Source organism: Lithobates pipiens, unplaced genomic scaffold (assembly GCF_037356315.1).
Source record: "Lithobates pipiens isolate NorthernLeopardFrog02 unplaced genomic scaffold, aLitPip1_a1.2 Scaffold_30, whole genome shotgun sequence".
Taxonomy (NCBI): Eukaryota; Metazoa; Chordata; class Amphibia; order Anura; family Ranidae; genus Lithobates; species Lithobates pipiens.
Genome location: NW_027507791.1, coordinates 160,727,523 through 160,745,203, shown reverse-complemented (window position 1 = coordinate 160,745,203; position 17,681 = coordinate 160,727,523). Strand labels below are relative to the sequence as shown.

Below are 17,681 nucleotides of genomic sequence, written 5' to 3'. Positions count from 1 at the left end.
GCTAAATATCGCTTATCTCTCTTGTGACTTCTATCAGTGTTTGGCCCTGTACTGGTTAAAGCTTGTAGGAGTAATCTTCATTCTCCTCTGACTGTCCTATGAGGCTGCATGACTTCTGACATTCTGTCTGGACAATGATGATTGGCCCTGTGCTGATCATGTGCACCCTCCCAAAAAAATGAAATAAACTCTCTAGCAATACACACCAAACTGAGCATGTGCAGAGTGCCTCCAAGGCTTTGTTCTGTCAGGAGATGAATTGGGCACAGTAAAAGAAGGAGAGGATCAGAGAATACAGGATCAAACATCCTTTTTACACAATGGGGAGGATTGTTCCAATTAGGTTCCACAGCGAGTATAACAAGCATGCTTTATGGATTTTATTGTTGTGGGTTTAGTTACAATTTAAAGCAGTATTAAATCCAGAAACCAAAAATCGATGTGTTTCTTTTATATTCTTTATGTAGTTTTTTATTCTTTATGTAGTTGTGATCCATTAGGGGCACATGGGTGCCACCCCCCCCCCCCCCCATCTATGCATCCAGTCCCCTAATCTACATGCAGGGTGCATTGTCTATTAGAAAATGTGAGAAGGGGGTAAGGAGGAGTAGGGGAAGGTGAAGGGGAAAGAAATGGATAGAATAATCAAGACTCTCCATGCCACATTCCTATTCAAATCGCATGCGATTCTTTGAATTCAATTTATATGGGCTCAATTCGCACCCCACTGCATAGAAAAGGTGCAGCATATATATATATTTTTTTTTGCCGTACTGAAATCAGATCGCATGGGTGTTCACACCCATGAGATCCGATTCTTGTAATAGCACTAAATTTTGCAACCTGTTTTGGAGTGTCATTAAATTTAACATTGACACCGGTGGTAGATCACATGAACAGTGTGCGTTGCGGGAAACACTCTGGATAAGCTGCATTTCCCCCATTGCATATATGTGAACCGGGGCTAAGTCACTTAGCTTGTGCTATTATATCAATTCTTGTCTATATTGTCTTGTCTAAAGGGTAGTTTTAGATTCTGGTGTGGATTCTCTTTATGGTAATAAAGGAAAGATACATGGCTTTACATTCACTGGATGTCAGTGACCACCTTAATCCAATTATAAAAATAGTAAGCTTGCACTGCCTTAATCTATGTATTCGAAGTTTAATTTATTGTAACTTACCTGTGTTGTGTATTTCTTCTGTAATATAGATTCCCTCTCTATAAGTTAACCCTCCAATTACTGGTGTTCCGGTAGCTGCTGCCAAGGATGGATCAAATGCATCTATATCAAAGCTTAAATGAATTGGTCTTTGTTTCCTATTGAGAAGAAAACATGAACCCATGCAATAATTAGATCCAAAGAAATGCAAGAACAATATTTGATTCTCATATCTGCAAACTACAGATTTCAACTGGCAATTAGATTACTTTTTTTTTTAAATAGTAGACACCATGACATATTTGGCAGTCTTTAAATTGGTTCTAAAGGCTCAAGGATTTTTCCTTCAAAAAACCTCCTCTGTGTAGCAGCCCACCTAATACTTACCTGAGCCCTATCTAAATTCAGCGATGTGCATGAGAGCCTCAGCTCTCTGAGGACTCTCCCTCCTCATTGTCTGAGACAGCAGCAGGAGCCATTGGCAATCACAGCCAATGAGAAAATGAGGAGAGAGAGGGGACAAGCCACTGCTGTGTGTGTTACAGACATGTTAATGAGCCTGCTTGGGTAGTATAAACTGAAGTATAAACCAGGTATGCCCAGGTATGAAAGAACACAATACCAACAGGTATATACCATGGTGGGTTAGAGTACAACAATCCAAAGGGAGTAGCAAGGGAGTAGCAACCCAACTATGAGCCTATCATACAACCTCCATCCTTGTTAGGTGAAAGAAAGGTGTTTTAGGGATTTTAAATGAGAAATATGTGAACATACATCTCCATCTCACCTTGGTCATCGGCTGTAGGCTATCCTTGCTTTCAACACACCTTATTCACTGAGCTTCATTGTTTTCTAAGGTAACTACTTTACCCCATCACTTCACTCACTTGGCTTCACTTTCAGCACTAGCCTACTCACCTCTCTTGGTATGTCTTCATACATACATACATGCCAATGCTTTTCTTTTACTTATTGTCCACTTTGGGTCAGGGGACTTTATTCACATTTAATCCACTTGGCCCTAATAATTTTACTCATGATTCAATTTAGATTGGAGTCCCCGTTCTCACCTGCCATTTGGGCACATACTCATCTGGGAATCACACTTATGTTCTCTGTTCTCCTACTGGCCCCACCTCAGCCCCTCGGTTTCAGACAACCACAGCTGCCCATGCGCTCCAACTTACATTCCCTCACAGGCTGTAAATGAGTAAGTTATTTGGAGTTGGATATCTTCATCTCTATTTTACTGTCTCCCATTTTTGGGTTTCATGACAAAACTTATATGCTATGCCTATGTCCTTATGCAGATTTAATCTATTATGCATCTGCTTTTAAAGATTGGTAACCATGCCATGAAACGCATGTGGCTTACACAGATGCAATATGTTTCATTCTCAGGACCAAAGCTTGGGTTTAAGTATTCCATTTGTGAGAGTATTTTCTAATAATGCCATGAATAGTCATTATACAATCTCTATTATTTTTTGCATCATGCTTTTTATATGTTTACTATTTTGTATGTACTTTATAATGCATGCTCTGCTGTTTGTTTTTCACAAATAACCTTAACCACATCCATATTACACTGTCTTATCCTTGAGTCCTCTCATGCATACCTCATTTAAAGCTTCAACCTTTTTTTCTATATGTAGGGATGGATATGTATGTTCACATATTTATCATTTAAAGTCCTGAAAAACCCCTTTCGCTTTGTGCCCATCATATGCAGCCACTTGTGCTCCATCATATGCAGCCACTGTGCCATAAAATGCAGCCATTGTGCTCATCAAATACAGCCACTGTGCCATAAAATGCAGCCACTTGTGCCCCATCAAATGCAGCCACTTGTGCCCGTTGTATGCAGCCACTTGTGCCCGTCGTATGCAGCCACTTGTGCCCCACCAAATGCCGCCACTTGTGCCAATCAAATGCCACCACTTGTGCTCAAACACCACCACTATGACGCCCGCCCTTTGTCTGCCCGGCACTTACCACATCTTAGTGGTGGGTCAGGCAGCGGGTGACAGCGGCGAGCTGTGGGATGGCTCCTTTGTCCTCCATGCGTCCCCCTCCTCTCTTCTTCAGGCTTCCAGGCATCCAATCGGAGCCTGTGCCTTCAGCCAATCAGGTGATGGGTATTAGGCTAGCGCTACCTGATTGGCGGAGAGGTAGTTTAGTGTTAGAAAATGTATTTATTTGCTTTTCTAACACATCTGGGTGGACTGAGAGGGCAATGCTCTGTGCTCCAAGTCCACCTTTTTTGAAGCCTATTAGAACCTATGGATCTAATCAAGCACTTAAAAAAAACACCCTCTCCACTGGAGTTCAGGCACCTGGCATCCAAAAAGGGGCCGAACGCCTGAATAGGGGATGGCAGCAGTGGCCATGGATAGATTCATGCTATGCATAAATCTATCCATTAGTCATAGAGGGGGTGGCTGGAGAGAGGGGGTGGCGCCCGAGCACCCTTAATGGACAGGAGTCTGACACATCTGTCACATCTGTCCCAGTGATCAACATCTGACACATCTGTCCTAGTAACCTGTCAACATGGGTTATTATTCAGCAGTGAGGAGGCTTTCCAAATACTCAATTTTCCTTGTGCTCCAGGGCCTTCAAAATGTGATGGGTCGTCAGTAAATAAAATGTGTAATTTATGCCTTCCTAAATTACATAAAAGTTTGGTTTGCCCCCCGGGACACCCGATAGTGAGTGGCATTGATTCGATCACGTCCCGGGTGGGCAAATACATAGATAATTTTTTGCAGCCGTTGGTCCAGACCATGCCGTCCTACATTAAGGACACCAAACAGGTCATCAATATCCTATCTAGTATAACCCCTAAGAGAGGTTTATGGCTGGTGACTGCAGATGTCACCTCACTATACACTATTATCCGGCATCATCTGGGTTTGGAAGCGGTCAGATTATACCTTGAAAGAGGGTCAGGCCTTGAATCTACACAGATTGAGTTTATTATGGAACTCTTGGTATGCAGCCAGTCACAACTATTTCTTGTTCGACCACCAATTTTATCGCCAGGATAGGGGAGTGGCTATGGGGGCTAAATATACCCCCAGCCTTGCTAATCTATTCATGCCCAAGTAGGAGGAGGACATCATTGATGCTCCCAGGAGGCCAGAAGTGGCCTTATGTCCACGCTACATCGATGACGTCCTCCTCCTATGGGATGGAGCAGAAACGGAATTGCATACATTTTTGGCCACCCTCAATATGAACAATAGGGGCATCAAATTTAATTTTGAAGCTAGTCAGGAAGAAATTTGTTTTCTTGACTTAAGTATCAAAATAGAAAACAATCGATTCGTGACATCTACTTTTTTCAAAGCAACTGACCGTAATTCCTATATCCCTTTAGACAGTTGCCACTATGAGCCCTGGTTGAGGGCTGTACCCCAGGGGCAGTTCACATGTCTCAGACGGAACTGTACCGAAATAAACACCTTTGAGGATCAGGCAACTCTCCTTTCAAATAGATTTTTAGAAAAAGGGTACAGTAGTGATTTTTTGTCAAAGCCACTTCAAACGGCTCGGGAAAAAGAGAGGATGGCATTGCTAGGTGACAGGAGGCCTGCAGGCATAGAGATACAGAATAGGATTCCATTTATTACTACCTTTTCGGTGCAGCATCGTAGCATTAAGCAATTAATACAGAGACATTGGCACTTGTTAACAAGTGACCCGGTTCTTGGTACTATTTTGCCGACTAAGCCACAGGTAGTATTCAAGGGGGCATCCTCTTTGGGCAGTCGTGTGGCACCAAGTGTGCATGACCCTCCAAATATCAACAGATCTTTCTTCCAGAATCTGAAGGGACATTATAAGTGTAGAATTTTCCAAGTCTGTACTTTAAATAGTTGTAAGGATAGGAAGATTTGCAAGTTCGCATCTACGAGCACATCAAGATCTTACGATTTTGAACCATTTATCACCTGTACATCGGAAGGAGTAGTATATTTGATACAGTGCCCTTCTGGCCTCCAATATGTGGGGAGGACCAAAAGGGCACTGAAAACAAGACTCAATGAGCACATAGGGAACATTAGGAGACGTTTTGACAAGCACCCGGTGTCGCGTAATTTTGACCAAATGCATAATAGGGATCCCTCCAATACCTTATATGTGGGCATTGATAAGTATAGACCCCATTGGAGGGGCGGGTCATTGGTCAGGGAGATCTCAAAGCAGGAAATGGCCTGGATATATAGGCTTAGGACCTATGTTCCGTATGGCCTGAACGTTGATACGGATGTGAACGCCTTCATCAATAATTCTTGAGGGTGTCCACATTCCGTTTGTATATCTTTGAGTACTTGGAGACCTCCCATAGATAATATTAGGGGCACTGGATGCAACTAATGTTCTCTGAGAGCTGGCTTTTTATGTGCATTTTTGAATATTTTTGGTCTTCTCATATATAACATAAAAAAATGGAGAGTATTAGTATAATTATTTGATACACTGTTAAATCTATTATTATAAGGATTATTCAGTTACCTTAAACTATATCATTACATATATCATAAGATATTGTGAGCTCTCCCTAACAGGATTACATTCTGGGCCGGTGGCTTTATGGGGGATATATGTAATAGATGTGTGCGTTTGTCTCTTTGTGTAGGGGTATGAGATACAACATTCCCGACATAATCCAATTTTTAGGGATTGAGTGTGTCAGCAATGTAAGACTGACCTTGTTCCAGTTGGATTCGGCGTGAGCCTTATATTCAGCATTTTTTATTTTTATTTTTACTTTTATTTTTATACCCTCTATTTTGTTTTTCCCTCCTTCCCCTGATGCTGAATGAGTTTTATTTATTTTTATATTTTTCTATATGGTGTCCGGCTCTGGTGTCTGTCTGTTGGTCCCCAGAGGGGGGCGGAATGTTGAGGCTGGTTCCTCATACAGTGGGCTTGTTTTTGCATAACATGTGGGTGGATAAAGGTAGGGGCTGGCTGCCGGCGATGAGCTGGTAGTGTGGGTGTGGCCTGTCTTTGATGGTGGGCTATCTCACATCCAGTATGATTGGAGGTATCCCTGTGACGTCAGGGTCCATAGGGAGGCTGGGGAAGCATCCACGAGTGAAAGCGAGGCTTGGTTATACAGGAAGCGACCGTGGATCGGACGGGACTGACCGGAAGTTATTCGCTAGTGAAAGCGAGGCTTGGTCAGACCGGATGTGGCCATAAACCGGATGTGACGAACCAGAAGTAGAGCGGAGGGTGCCGAGCGTCATTGGTCCCTTTTGTTGCTGTTGCGGTGATTTGTCGGGGGTTGGACGCGGTGTCCCGGAAATACAGCGGAACATGCCATGTCTCATTGGCCCCTTTGTGATGTTGCTGATCCAATGGTAGCTTCATTCGTATCAAGCGCACTGGTAATTGGGTGGTTTTCATATGGGGTGAGAATGAGGCTTGGTTAATGTGAAGTCTCCCAGTGGTTTATTCATTTCATTGGTGGGATCAGTGACCTTGGGAGGGCCTGGCGAATCAGAAGAGTTGTCTGACGTGGGAATGAGGCCTGGTTTTGGTGGGAACAGCCGGGTGCCCAGAGTGAGGCTTGGAGGGGTAGTGACAGTATAAATGGAGGTGACGCAGCGTGCCGCTCGTGCCCCTGGATGACGCAATTTTGTTGCGAAACGCGTAGGGATGAGCGATACGCTAATGTCACCTCGTGTTTTGGAACAGTTCCAGGAGAACGGGTCTGTCCGTATGCGTTCGGCCGGCGCAACAGACTCAAGGCTGATGATTTCTATATACACTGTAAGTGCAATTTTATTTTTTGGTTTTTAGTAATAAAAGGTTTTACACTATCTGGAGTTCTATTTCTCTTCCATGGTTTTGGTACATCTATCCTGAGTCCCTCTAAATTTATGAGAAAGAATTTTTGGAAGCAATTTCTACAATCCTCATATTGAAGTGGTGGTGTAAGGAGAGTATCGAGGACCTCTCTGGATTGGGAGACGATTAAATATTCATATGCCTTCTGAGACCCTCTGTAGTGAGGGGTCATGATTTTCTGGTAAGCAGCAGATTTTATTATTTGGTGGCGGATCAAGCACTACTTAATCGCATACGGTGGTGGATCGAGTACGGTTCATCTGTGGAGGACTTTATTCACATTTTGTTTTATTATACAAGGACTTCTTTGACAAACACATATAGACTTGTTGATCCATACACTGGGTGTTTCTAGAGTTTGTACTATTTTATATAGGGGCGTGCGGCTTGGTCCCATACTGTAAGGGATAGGCAGTTCGCATGGTTTAAGATTGTAACATTTATATATACTTATTACTTATGGTTTGATTTTTTATTAACTAATGTTTAGAGGCTGGTTAATAACCCATAATCTATTGTCATTTCATTTATTTACACACATTTTGATGTATGTGGAATTTAGCGCAGTTTATATATTTTTCCTTTAGTTTTTTCTGTAGTTATGTGACACAGTTAAGCCGCAGCTAAATCTGATCCGTTCAGGACCAATTTAAATAAAAAAAATTTCACCTTAACGCAGTTTTTCACCTTTTTTTCTTTTTTTCTGCCTTTAGAACGCCTGATGGTGCTCCCTGCATGTTGGGCCCCTGTACGTGGCCAGACTGTGGAAGAGTATCACACATGTGGTATTGCCATAAACGGGAAGAGTAGCAGAATGTATTTTGGGGTTTCATTTTTTTCTATGTACATGCTATCTTATAAATTGACAACTTTGTGTAAAATATTAATTTTCATTCCACATTTTCCAAAAACTTGTGGGAAAAAAAATTACATGTTCAAAAGACTCATTATGCCTCCTAGATTATACATTATGGGGTGTGCTTTCCAAAATGGGGTCATTTTGTGGGTAATTACACTGTCCTTGTGCTCCAGGGCCTTCAAAAATGTGATAGGTAGTCAGGAAACTAAATGTTTAATTTATGCTCCTAGAACACCTGATGGTGCTCCCTGCAGGTTGGACCTCTCTATGTGGTCAGGCTGTTGAAAAGTCTCGCACATGTGGTATCACCATACTCAGCAGGAGTAGCAGAATATATTTTCGGGTGTAATTGCAAGTTTACCTATGCCATGTGTGAGAAATAACTTGTTAATATGACAATTTTGTGGAGAAAATAAATTCTTAATTTTCCAAACAATTGTGGGCAAATAATTGCAACTTCAAAAAACGTGTGTGCCTCTTACTAAATACTTTGGACTGCCATATTTACAAATAGGGGTCATTTGGTACTGTTCTGACATTTTAGGGCCTCAAGAAATGAGATACATTTCAGCACATCAGGATTGATCAATTTTCAGTGATCCGTAGCATAGCTTGTAGACACTATACCTTTCACACAAACCAATTTTGGATTTATTTATTTTTTTTACCAAAAAGACATGTAGCAGAATACATTCTGGCCTAAATGTATGATGCAATTAGATTTTATTGGATTTCTTTTAAAACAAAAAGTATAAAATAATGTTTTTTTTTTTTTATTTCGCTCTTTAAAAATAAAAAGTGGTGAATAAATACCAAAAAGGAAAGCTCTATTTGTGTGAACACATTTATAAAAATTTGGGTACAGTGTAGCATGAGTAATTATCATTTAAATCGTAAGAGCCTGAAAAGCTAAAAATTTATGTGGGAAGTGTGACAGTACAGTTCCCTGTCTTAGTGTCAGGGCTGGCTTAGCCCTTCCTTCTCTGGGCTGGCTGCTCAGCTGTCGGCTAATTGCCAGGTCTCATCTCTCTCCACAGTTACCAGCTGTTCCTGATCATGCTCGTCTGACCTGCCTACTTAAAGCTGTCCAGCTCACTTCACCTCTGCCTTCGCCTTGGTCACATCACAAGAAACCATCTCCTGCGGTTCTGTTTAAAGAATAGCTTGCTGACATCCCTTCTGGCTCCTTATCCTGATTGCTATTGCTCTACTTGGATCCCTGACTCTGGCCTGGCTGATTACCCGATCTGGTTATTTAACTCTGGCCTGGCTGACTACTCTATCCGATTACTAGACATGGGCGCCGTCAATAAATTTGTTTCCTTCTGTTCCGTTTCGATTCATAATAAAATGAATTCGTACTTCGTATTTCGTGTCCGAAATTCCGTTCTGTTTCGTACGAAATACGAATTGTCGTTAACGTGTACGAACGTTCTTAAAGGCAAAAACATTGCTCATTATGCTTATTATGACTTGCAGAAGACTTCTGTGATAGAAGTCAATGTAAGTTGCCTGAAGACATCAGTGAAGGACTTTCATCCTCTCTGGGCAGGCTGCCAAGAAAAGAACTAAATGATACAATGTTTCTTCTTCAATGGGCTGAACTCCATGTGTAGAAGTTCTCAGTTTAACCATTTAAAGACTAAATCTTTTCTGACACTTGATGCTTACAAGTAAAAATCCAGTATTTTCTGCTAGAAAATCAATCTGAAGCCCCAAAAATTATATATATTTTTTAGCAGAGACCCTAGGGAATAAAATAGCGGTTGTTGCAATATTTAATGTGACACGGTATTTGCGCAGAGGTCTTTCAAACGCAAGTTAGCCCTTTTTTTTCGGTCGACCTCTAGGGAGCACTGACATTAGCAGCGTGACATACAGCAATGACACCTGCACCGTGATAGAGTGATCTGACACCAGCACCGTGATAGAGAGCACTGACATCAGCAGCGTGACATAAAGCACTAACACCAGCACCATCATATACAGCACTGACAGCAGCACCGTGATAGAGAGTACTGACATCAGCACCGTGATATACAGCAATAACACCTGCACCGTGATAGAGTGATCTGACACCAGCACCGTGACATAACACATGTATGAGGTGAATCTGGGATCGACAACTACAAGCATTCTTTTTTTATATGTGAAATTCAGAAAATTCAGGAATCTTGAGATAATGGAGGCGAGGGAAGGTCAGGGTAGGCAAAGAAAAGGGTGCAGGAGATGATCACCAGCACCAGCACCGTGATATAGAGCACTGACACCTGCACCTTGATAGAGTGATCTGACAACAGCACCGTGACATAACACATGTATGAGGTGAATCTGGGATCGACAACTACAAGCATTCTTTTTTTATATGTGAAATTCTGAAAATTCAGGAATCTTGAGATAATGGAGGCGAGGGAAGGTCAGGGTAGGCAAAGAAGAGGGTGCAGGAGATGATTTTTTGCCTACCCTGACCTTCCCTCGCCTCCATTATCTCAAGATTCCTGAATTTTCAGAATTTCACATATAAAAAAAGAATGCTTGTAGTTGTCGATCCCAGATTCACCTCATACATGTGTTATGTCACAGGGCTGGTGTCAGATCACTCTATCACGGTGCAGGTGTCAGTGCTCTATATCACGGTGCTGGTTCTGGTGATCATCTCCTGCACCCTCTTCTTTGCCTACCCTGACCTTCCCTCACCTCCATTATCTCTTGATTCCTGAATTTTTAGAATTTCACATATAAAAAAAAGAATGCTTGTAGTTGTCGATCCCAGATTCACCTCATACATGTGTTATGTCATTGGCCATGTGGTGGGACTATGTGTGCACAGCTAGTGATTATTTTGTGGCTGCAAATATGACCTGAAGGTTTGTAAAGTTCTCCATCCCTGTGCTGTGCTGACTTCCTCCTGGGGCTGCTTATTATAAGGGGCTCCCACCATCCCTGTGCTATGCTGACTTCCTCCTGGGGCTTACGGTGCGTGTGTCAGTGCTGTATATCATGGTGATGGTGTCAGTGCTGTATGTCACGCTGCTGATGTCAGTGCTCTCTATCACGGTGCAGGTGTCATTGCTGTATGTCACGCTGCTAATGTCAGTGCTCTCTAGAGGTCGACCGAAAAAAAAGGTCCAACTTGTGTTTGAAAGACCTCTGCGCAAATACCGCATCAAAATATTGCAACAACTGCTATTTTATTCCCTAGGGTCTCTGCTAAACATATATATATATATAATTTTTGGGGCTTCTGAGTGATTTTCTAGCAGAAAATACTGGATTTTTACTTGTAAGCAAAAAGTGTCAGAAAAGATTTAGTCTTTAAATGGTTAAACTGAGAACTTCTATACACGGAGTTCAGCCCATTGAAGAAGAAACATTGTATCATTGTGTTCTTTTCTTGGCAGCCTGCCAAGAGAGGATGAAAGTCCTTCACTGATGTCTTCAGGCAACTTACATTAACTTCTATCACAGAAATATTTTGCAAGTCATAATAAGCATAATGGACTGAGATCCGGAATTCGTAAACAAAAGTTCGTATTCCGTACAGAATTCAGACGCACGACAATTCGTATTTCGGATCCTCCCGAACGTACGAATTTTGAGAAATTCGTACGAAACGAATCGCACATGTCTACCGGTTACTGGACTCTGACTATGCTTTGACTACGCTTTTTCTATTTACCTTTTTATTTTTATTTAATAAACAAGTGTGATTTAATTGTACTTCTGTCTCGGTCTGATTCATGGTTTCTGACACCTAGTAATTGTTGCCCAGGGTTCTCAAATAGGCAGGTTGAGGGGCTCCAGGGGTATTTAATGTGGATGAATCTGTTTTATCAGCTTCCTCCAAAGTTTGTAAAATACATTTGGGGACTTGGAGCCTGGAGATTCCATAGCGTTATGGGTGGGACGGAATCTCCAATCCTAGGACTGGGTTTTGGGAACAGCCAGGAGTCTGGTGGGTCCTGGGCTTATAGCAGAGTCAGGATTAGGGTTCTGGGCTCCACCCAGAGAGACAGGAGGTCTCCAGGAGTCCAGAGAGTGCAGGTGTGCACTAGTGAAAGCCAGAGACCCAAGTCTGAGGATCAGAGCAGTGAGGGGCTGCTTTCTAGATAGACGCTGTGTGCATCTAAGGAGACAGATGAGAGTCTGAAGTGGAAGGCCTGAGCAGCAAGGAAGCTGAAAAGAGGGACTGTAGTTGTACAGGAACCCTGTTATATGGCCAAGAGGGCTGAAGCATAAAGCCTAAGTGCCAGCACTGCTGAAGAGAGAGAGCCAGGTGGCTTGGCATTTTTCATTTGTTAATGTTTTTGGGAGAAGAACCCCTGTGTGGGCATCCAAGTGCATGTATGAACTTTTGTTTATTTTGTTCCTTTTTTATAAGAGTGGGCTACCATGCCCTCAAACTAAAGTTTATGTTTGCTTTGAACTTACTGAAGAAAAAATCCCAAAATTTGAATTACTATGGCTCCCATGGATAAATCATCATCTACAACAGGGTTTTGACCATACCTTTGTACTATCTTGAAAATGTACCAATGTTTATTCCACTATTCAGAACTACAACTATCTGAATAGCTACCTAATTCCCTCTGGAGATAATTATTACCCCCCCCCCCCTTTTTGTCCAAAATTGTAGATACAGTTAATAAAATATTATAAAACCTTGACAATTGGTATGGTTTTTCCCATATACAGGATAAGCCAAGTCATATAGCCGGAACTTGGCCCCTGTTAAGATGTATAATGATCCCAACCTTCAATCAGTATTTCAATCAAAATACTCATGCTCCGTTTTATTTTAAAACTTTTTATTCATTTTACAGACTGTAGAGAAAAAGCAATGTCTAAATATGTTTATCTTGTTATATTACAAAATTTGTATACTTCACGTGTATTGAATTATTTTTTTCTGTAATAAAAATATTTGAAAAGAACTTACTGAAAAGGCATCCACCACTGAGCTAGACATTCCCTAATACCACAGAAGGAAGGGGGCGAAAGTGCCCAGTTTTAACGGGGATGTAAAAGTTCATGTTTTTTCACCTTAATGCATCCTATGCATTAGGTGAAAAAACACTTGGCAGTCACCGGCATATGCCAAGGCGCATATTGGCGCATATTGAAGGAAACTTGTTGATGTTAATATGCAAGAATATAGATTAGGGATATAGGCCTTATTCTACATCTCAAAAGGGTGTTAAGGTGGTATCTGTTAGCCTAATTGCGCATATTGAAGGAAACTTGTTGATGTTAATATGCAAGAATGCCAATTAGGGCAGTTTATGACTACAGCTGTAAACGGCAAGGGGTCACCTTCTGTCACTCTAAAAGACACACGGAGATCAAAGCATTTAATGGAAAGGGCCAATCAAATTGCTCAGCCATTCAGTGTATTGGGGATATAACATGGTGTTCAGTCTTGTCTTAGTGTGTGGTTATGAAGGCGTTGTCGTAATTATACTCTGTTGGATTGTGTCATCTGTTATAAGACTTTGTTCTGTGTTGGAAGCCAATAAAGTGCATCTCTCTGGAAGAATTGGGTTGCTGCAGAGGAGTACTTATAATGACTACTAATCATCTACCCAGTACGCTACATATATCATATTACTACAGTAAGTATGCCATGTTTTTCATAAAAAAATAAATAAATGTCCCTTACAATCACTTTAAGGTGGTTAAAAAAATCTTTAATATCACTTGAAGGTAGATAGGGATTACCATAAAATTGTGTAGCACCTTCCTAGGTAGGTGCTAGGATTAGTGTACAGGAATACCCCACTTTTAAGGGACCAGAGCATGTATGTAAAATGAAAATGTACTTAAAGGGAAGTAATACTTTTTTTCATTTTTGGGGGTGTCAGGGGCTGTAGAGGGGGGTCAAAGATTGTAGTGGGGGTGGTCAAGGAGTGAAATGTTGTAGTACTGTACAGTTCAACACGAGAGAATGGCACAGATGCTAGGCTGTAACAGACAACCAGACCAGTGGAAATAAAGTTTGCAGGCAGGGGTAGTAACACCCCTCAGCTTCATTCTTCCTGGCAGACAGCTATACTGTATAGTCTTCCTGTGCACATAAATGCCATGGCAGTAACTGTGACAGCTGTAAATAGTGTTATATTTGGAATAAAGCCGACTCACAGTTCGTAGAGCGTGTTTCCAAGTATCCATGCATGGATTACTCAGCTGCAGCTTTATCTGGCAAACTACTTTACATACACTTGCGGGTATGCCGTACTCGTGAGTGTACGCAAAGTGAGTGTCCGTAAATCGGGGTATTCCTGGAGGATTTAATTACTCCCTGCCCCCAACCATGATTACATGGACCTTTGTGGCCAAGCTGCTTGTTGGGTCAGCCTCTGGCCTCCTCTGTATCCAAGGAAGGTTCTTAATGTGGATGCTATCCAGCCTTTCCCAGGGAGGGTGGCCCTAAAGAATGATGGGTATTTATTCTTCGGATGAACTGAGCACAAGGTCTTTTCTAGACATGTGCACTGACAAAAAAAAATGTGTTTTTTTTGATTTTATTTTAAATTAATGAATTTGTCAAAATTCGTTAAACAAATTCGGAACTAAACAAATTGCACATGTCTAGTCTTTTCCAGGAGTGAATTGTACCGATTGGGGAGAGGCTGCTGCCTCCCTTGGCATCTGCTGCTATATGGCCTCAGGTGGGCGACCTGAGGGTACAAATTCAAAGAAAGTGTGCTGCCATGTGGCCTCAGGTGGGAGACCTGTGGGCCTAAAGTTAGTGAGGGTGACCCTGTTTTTACAGATTGCTGGCTGAATAGGCTGTCTATTGAAGATCTGGTCTGGTATAAAGCGTCCCTTGGAAGAGAAGGAGGTTATCAGCTGTCCCTGGACATTTTGTGAGTTCAGAAAACCCGAAGGATCCATAGACGTGTGCTTGTTAACCTCTTCTGGTGTGCTATATAGTCAGCTGAGGGTCCAGACAAGGGTGTTCTGAACAGCTTTGTCCAGCTGCTGCTACTGCATAAGTCTTTGCTCAGTTTCTGCTACTTTTGGACTGTCAAATATAAGAGCAGACTGCCATAACTGGCTTGTGTCTTGAGTTTTGTCTAGCAACTATTGCTGCTTTGCTCTAATCCTGAAATTACTTTGTTGCTACTGCAAAGAAGTAGTCTTCTATCTGCTTTTAACAAGGACTTCACCAGAGCTTAACCGACAGATAAGTTAGATGTCCTCAGATGTGAATAATTTGGATTCTGGAGTATACCTAGACTGATCATTGACAATGAGACGAAGTGTGTCTACACCTGGCTGTGTGAATCTACCTGTGCCTGGCTGCGTGGCAAAAAGGGAAAAGACCTTGGCAAAATACCAGCGGCTACTATGTGGGTAGTACTACAATTGTATGTGTCAGTCTTGGGTTGATATTGTATTTGATATCTCTGCTATTGAAGCAATGAAATTAAAAATAGTATGCCATTTGTTGTTGCTTTGGTCAATAGTAATTTGTTTTGTCTTTAGCCATTAAATATTGTACAAGATGCCAGGGACAGGTTCAGGAAGAGAGATACGTATCCCCACTATTTGGATTGTGGTCCCTTTTAGAGGGAACAATGGGAACACATTTTGAGTACTTGGGTTCTCGCCCATGCAGGGTGAAGGGTTCTGGGGTAGTCTGGCTAGAAAGGAGAGGACTGATTTACAGTGCTCACTGAATTGGTAAAGCCTCATTCGGGACCCAGAATTTAAGGGCTTGAGAACACTTGGGTAGGAAAGAGCCCCCAATCATAATTATGTGGACTTTGGTCCTGAAAAGGTTAGCCCGCCTGCAGAGGAGGCCTGAAAAGGAACAGGAAGGAGCAGCTGTCGGTGAGGTGGAGTGGAGTAAAGTGTATACAGTCTGGTGACTGACACTTTTGTTTGCTGAGCTCCTGTAGCCTTTGTGGTACACTCAAAGCAGGAAGAAATCTTAAACCCTGGTGTGGGACTGGTATACTGGTGGTGAAATAGAAAAGTGACCGCAGAAAAAAGACCAAGTGGGCCATTGAGTCTGCGTGTTCTTTTTTAATTTATACATTTTTTTTGTTTTTTGTTTTTTTTTCCCTCTGAGTATAAACCTATGTTTGTCCAAAGCATGTTTGAAGCCAAACACTGTTGACTGACCCAATACCTCTGCTGGAAGTCTATTCCAAGCAACAACTACCCTTTTAGTAAAAATACTTTAGAAGATTCCTCCTGTTCATATGAGGTCATGGCCCCGTGTTTTTGATCTTGGTTTAATTTTGAAAATTCTGCCCTCTTGTACCTTGATCGCCCTCACTTCAAAACTTTCAGTCATGTTTCCCCTTTCCCTTCAATTCCCTAGATTATACATATTAATTTCCTTAAGTCTCTCCTAAGGTTTTATCCCTTAGACCTTTCACCATTTTTGTTTCCCCGTCTCTGGACGCATTGCATCTTATCAATATCTTTTTGTAAGTGAGGTCTCCAGACACAGTATTCTAAAGTAAGTCTAAGTAAAGCTCTATTTAGGGGAATCAGTACCGCCTTTGTCCTGCTGGTAGCCCCTCTAGTGATCCATCCTAGATATCTATTCGCTTTTCCAACTGCCTAGCCACACTGTTTTCTCATTTTGCAAACCTTCTTCTTTCCTAGTGCTAGCTAACATTCTACTCCCAATATTATGGCAAGGGACTCTCTTTCCCTAGGTGCATTATTTTACATTTATAAACACTGAATTGCAGTTTCCACTGCTTCAACCAATCATTTTAGCAATGCCAGATCATGTTTCATGTTACATTCACCTCCAGGGATATCAACCCTATTACACACCTTTGTATCATCAGCAAAAATACATACCTTGCCCAACAAACCTTTAGTTACAGTATATCACATATAGATTAAATAGAACAGGACCTAGTACAGAGCCTTGTGGTACACCAATAGTGACTGGTCCCCATTTACAACCACACTCCGGTATCTATCCTTGAGCCAACTGCATATCCACTGAACCACCCTCTATAACTGTAAGGTTCTTGTGACAGACAGACATTTGTCCAGCCGGGGTGGAGTCTTCCAAACCGAGGTTCAAGGATTCTCCTCGTCAATGACTTGGCGTTCGCCCTGAGCTGTCAGGCTGTCCCTCCAGCACTGGTGATCTCAGCATTCCATCTCATTGGGAACATCGATCTGCCATCCAAGCTTAGTCTCTCTACATTAGCCTGGATGTTGTTAGAGCTACATATTTACATAGGTTGAAAAGAGACACAAGTCCATCTAGTTCAACCAATAAAAGGGTAAAAAAATAATAATCATACAATCCCATATACACAATCCTAAACGCACAGTTGATCCAGAGGAAGGCAAAAAACCCTAGAAAAGCATGATCCAATTTGCCCCAGCAGGGGGAAAAAAAATCCTTACTGATCCCCGAGAGGCAATCGGATATTCCCTGGATCAACTTTGACATTTGACTGGACTCCATCTATCCATTTGGCAAAGCTGCTGCAGGTACATACATTATGGGATAAACCACAATGTAATCTCTAAATATTCTTTATGTATTCTTTACTTATTTTTTTATGTATCTTTACAAATTGTGTTACTTTGTATTATCTTTTAGACTCCGTCAATCATTTAAAAGTTATAGACAAATCAGAGGATTGTTCATTGGCAATATTGCTATACTATAACCTTACATCTATCTTGTTTAAGCCCTTGTACACAAGTTAGGGGGGAAAATGATAGGCTGGATAGCAAGTTTGTATGAAAAACCTACAGCTCAAGTAAGAGTAAACGGAGTGGTATCTTCATCTTTTCCGATA

General features: G+C 41.7%; 1 protein-coding gene across 3 annotated transcripts in view; it reads right to left on the bottom strand.

Annotated features, from left to right (window-relative positions):
- Window positions 1-17,681, bottom strand: part of ARG2 (arginase 2) — an 823,867-nt gene that overhangs the window by 163,242 nt on the left and 642,944 nt on the right. For all 3 annotated transcript variants that reach the window (XM_077465036.1, XM_077465038.1, XM_077465037.1), the window contains one exon: window positions 1,185-1,321. In XM_077465036.1, the coding sequence (XP_077321162.1) occupies window positions 1,185-1,321 (137 nt within the window). The remainder of the gene's footprint in view (window positions 1-1,184; window positions 1,322-17,681) is intronic.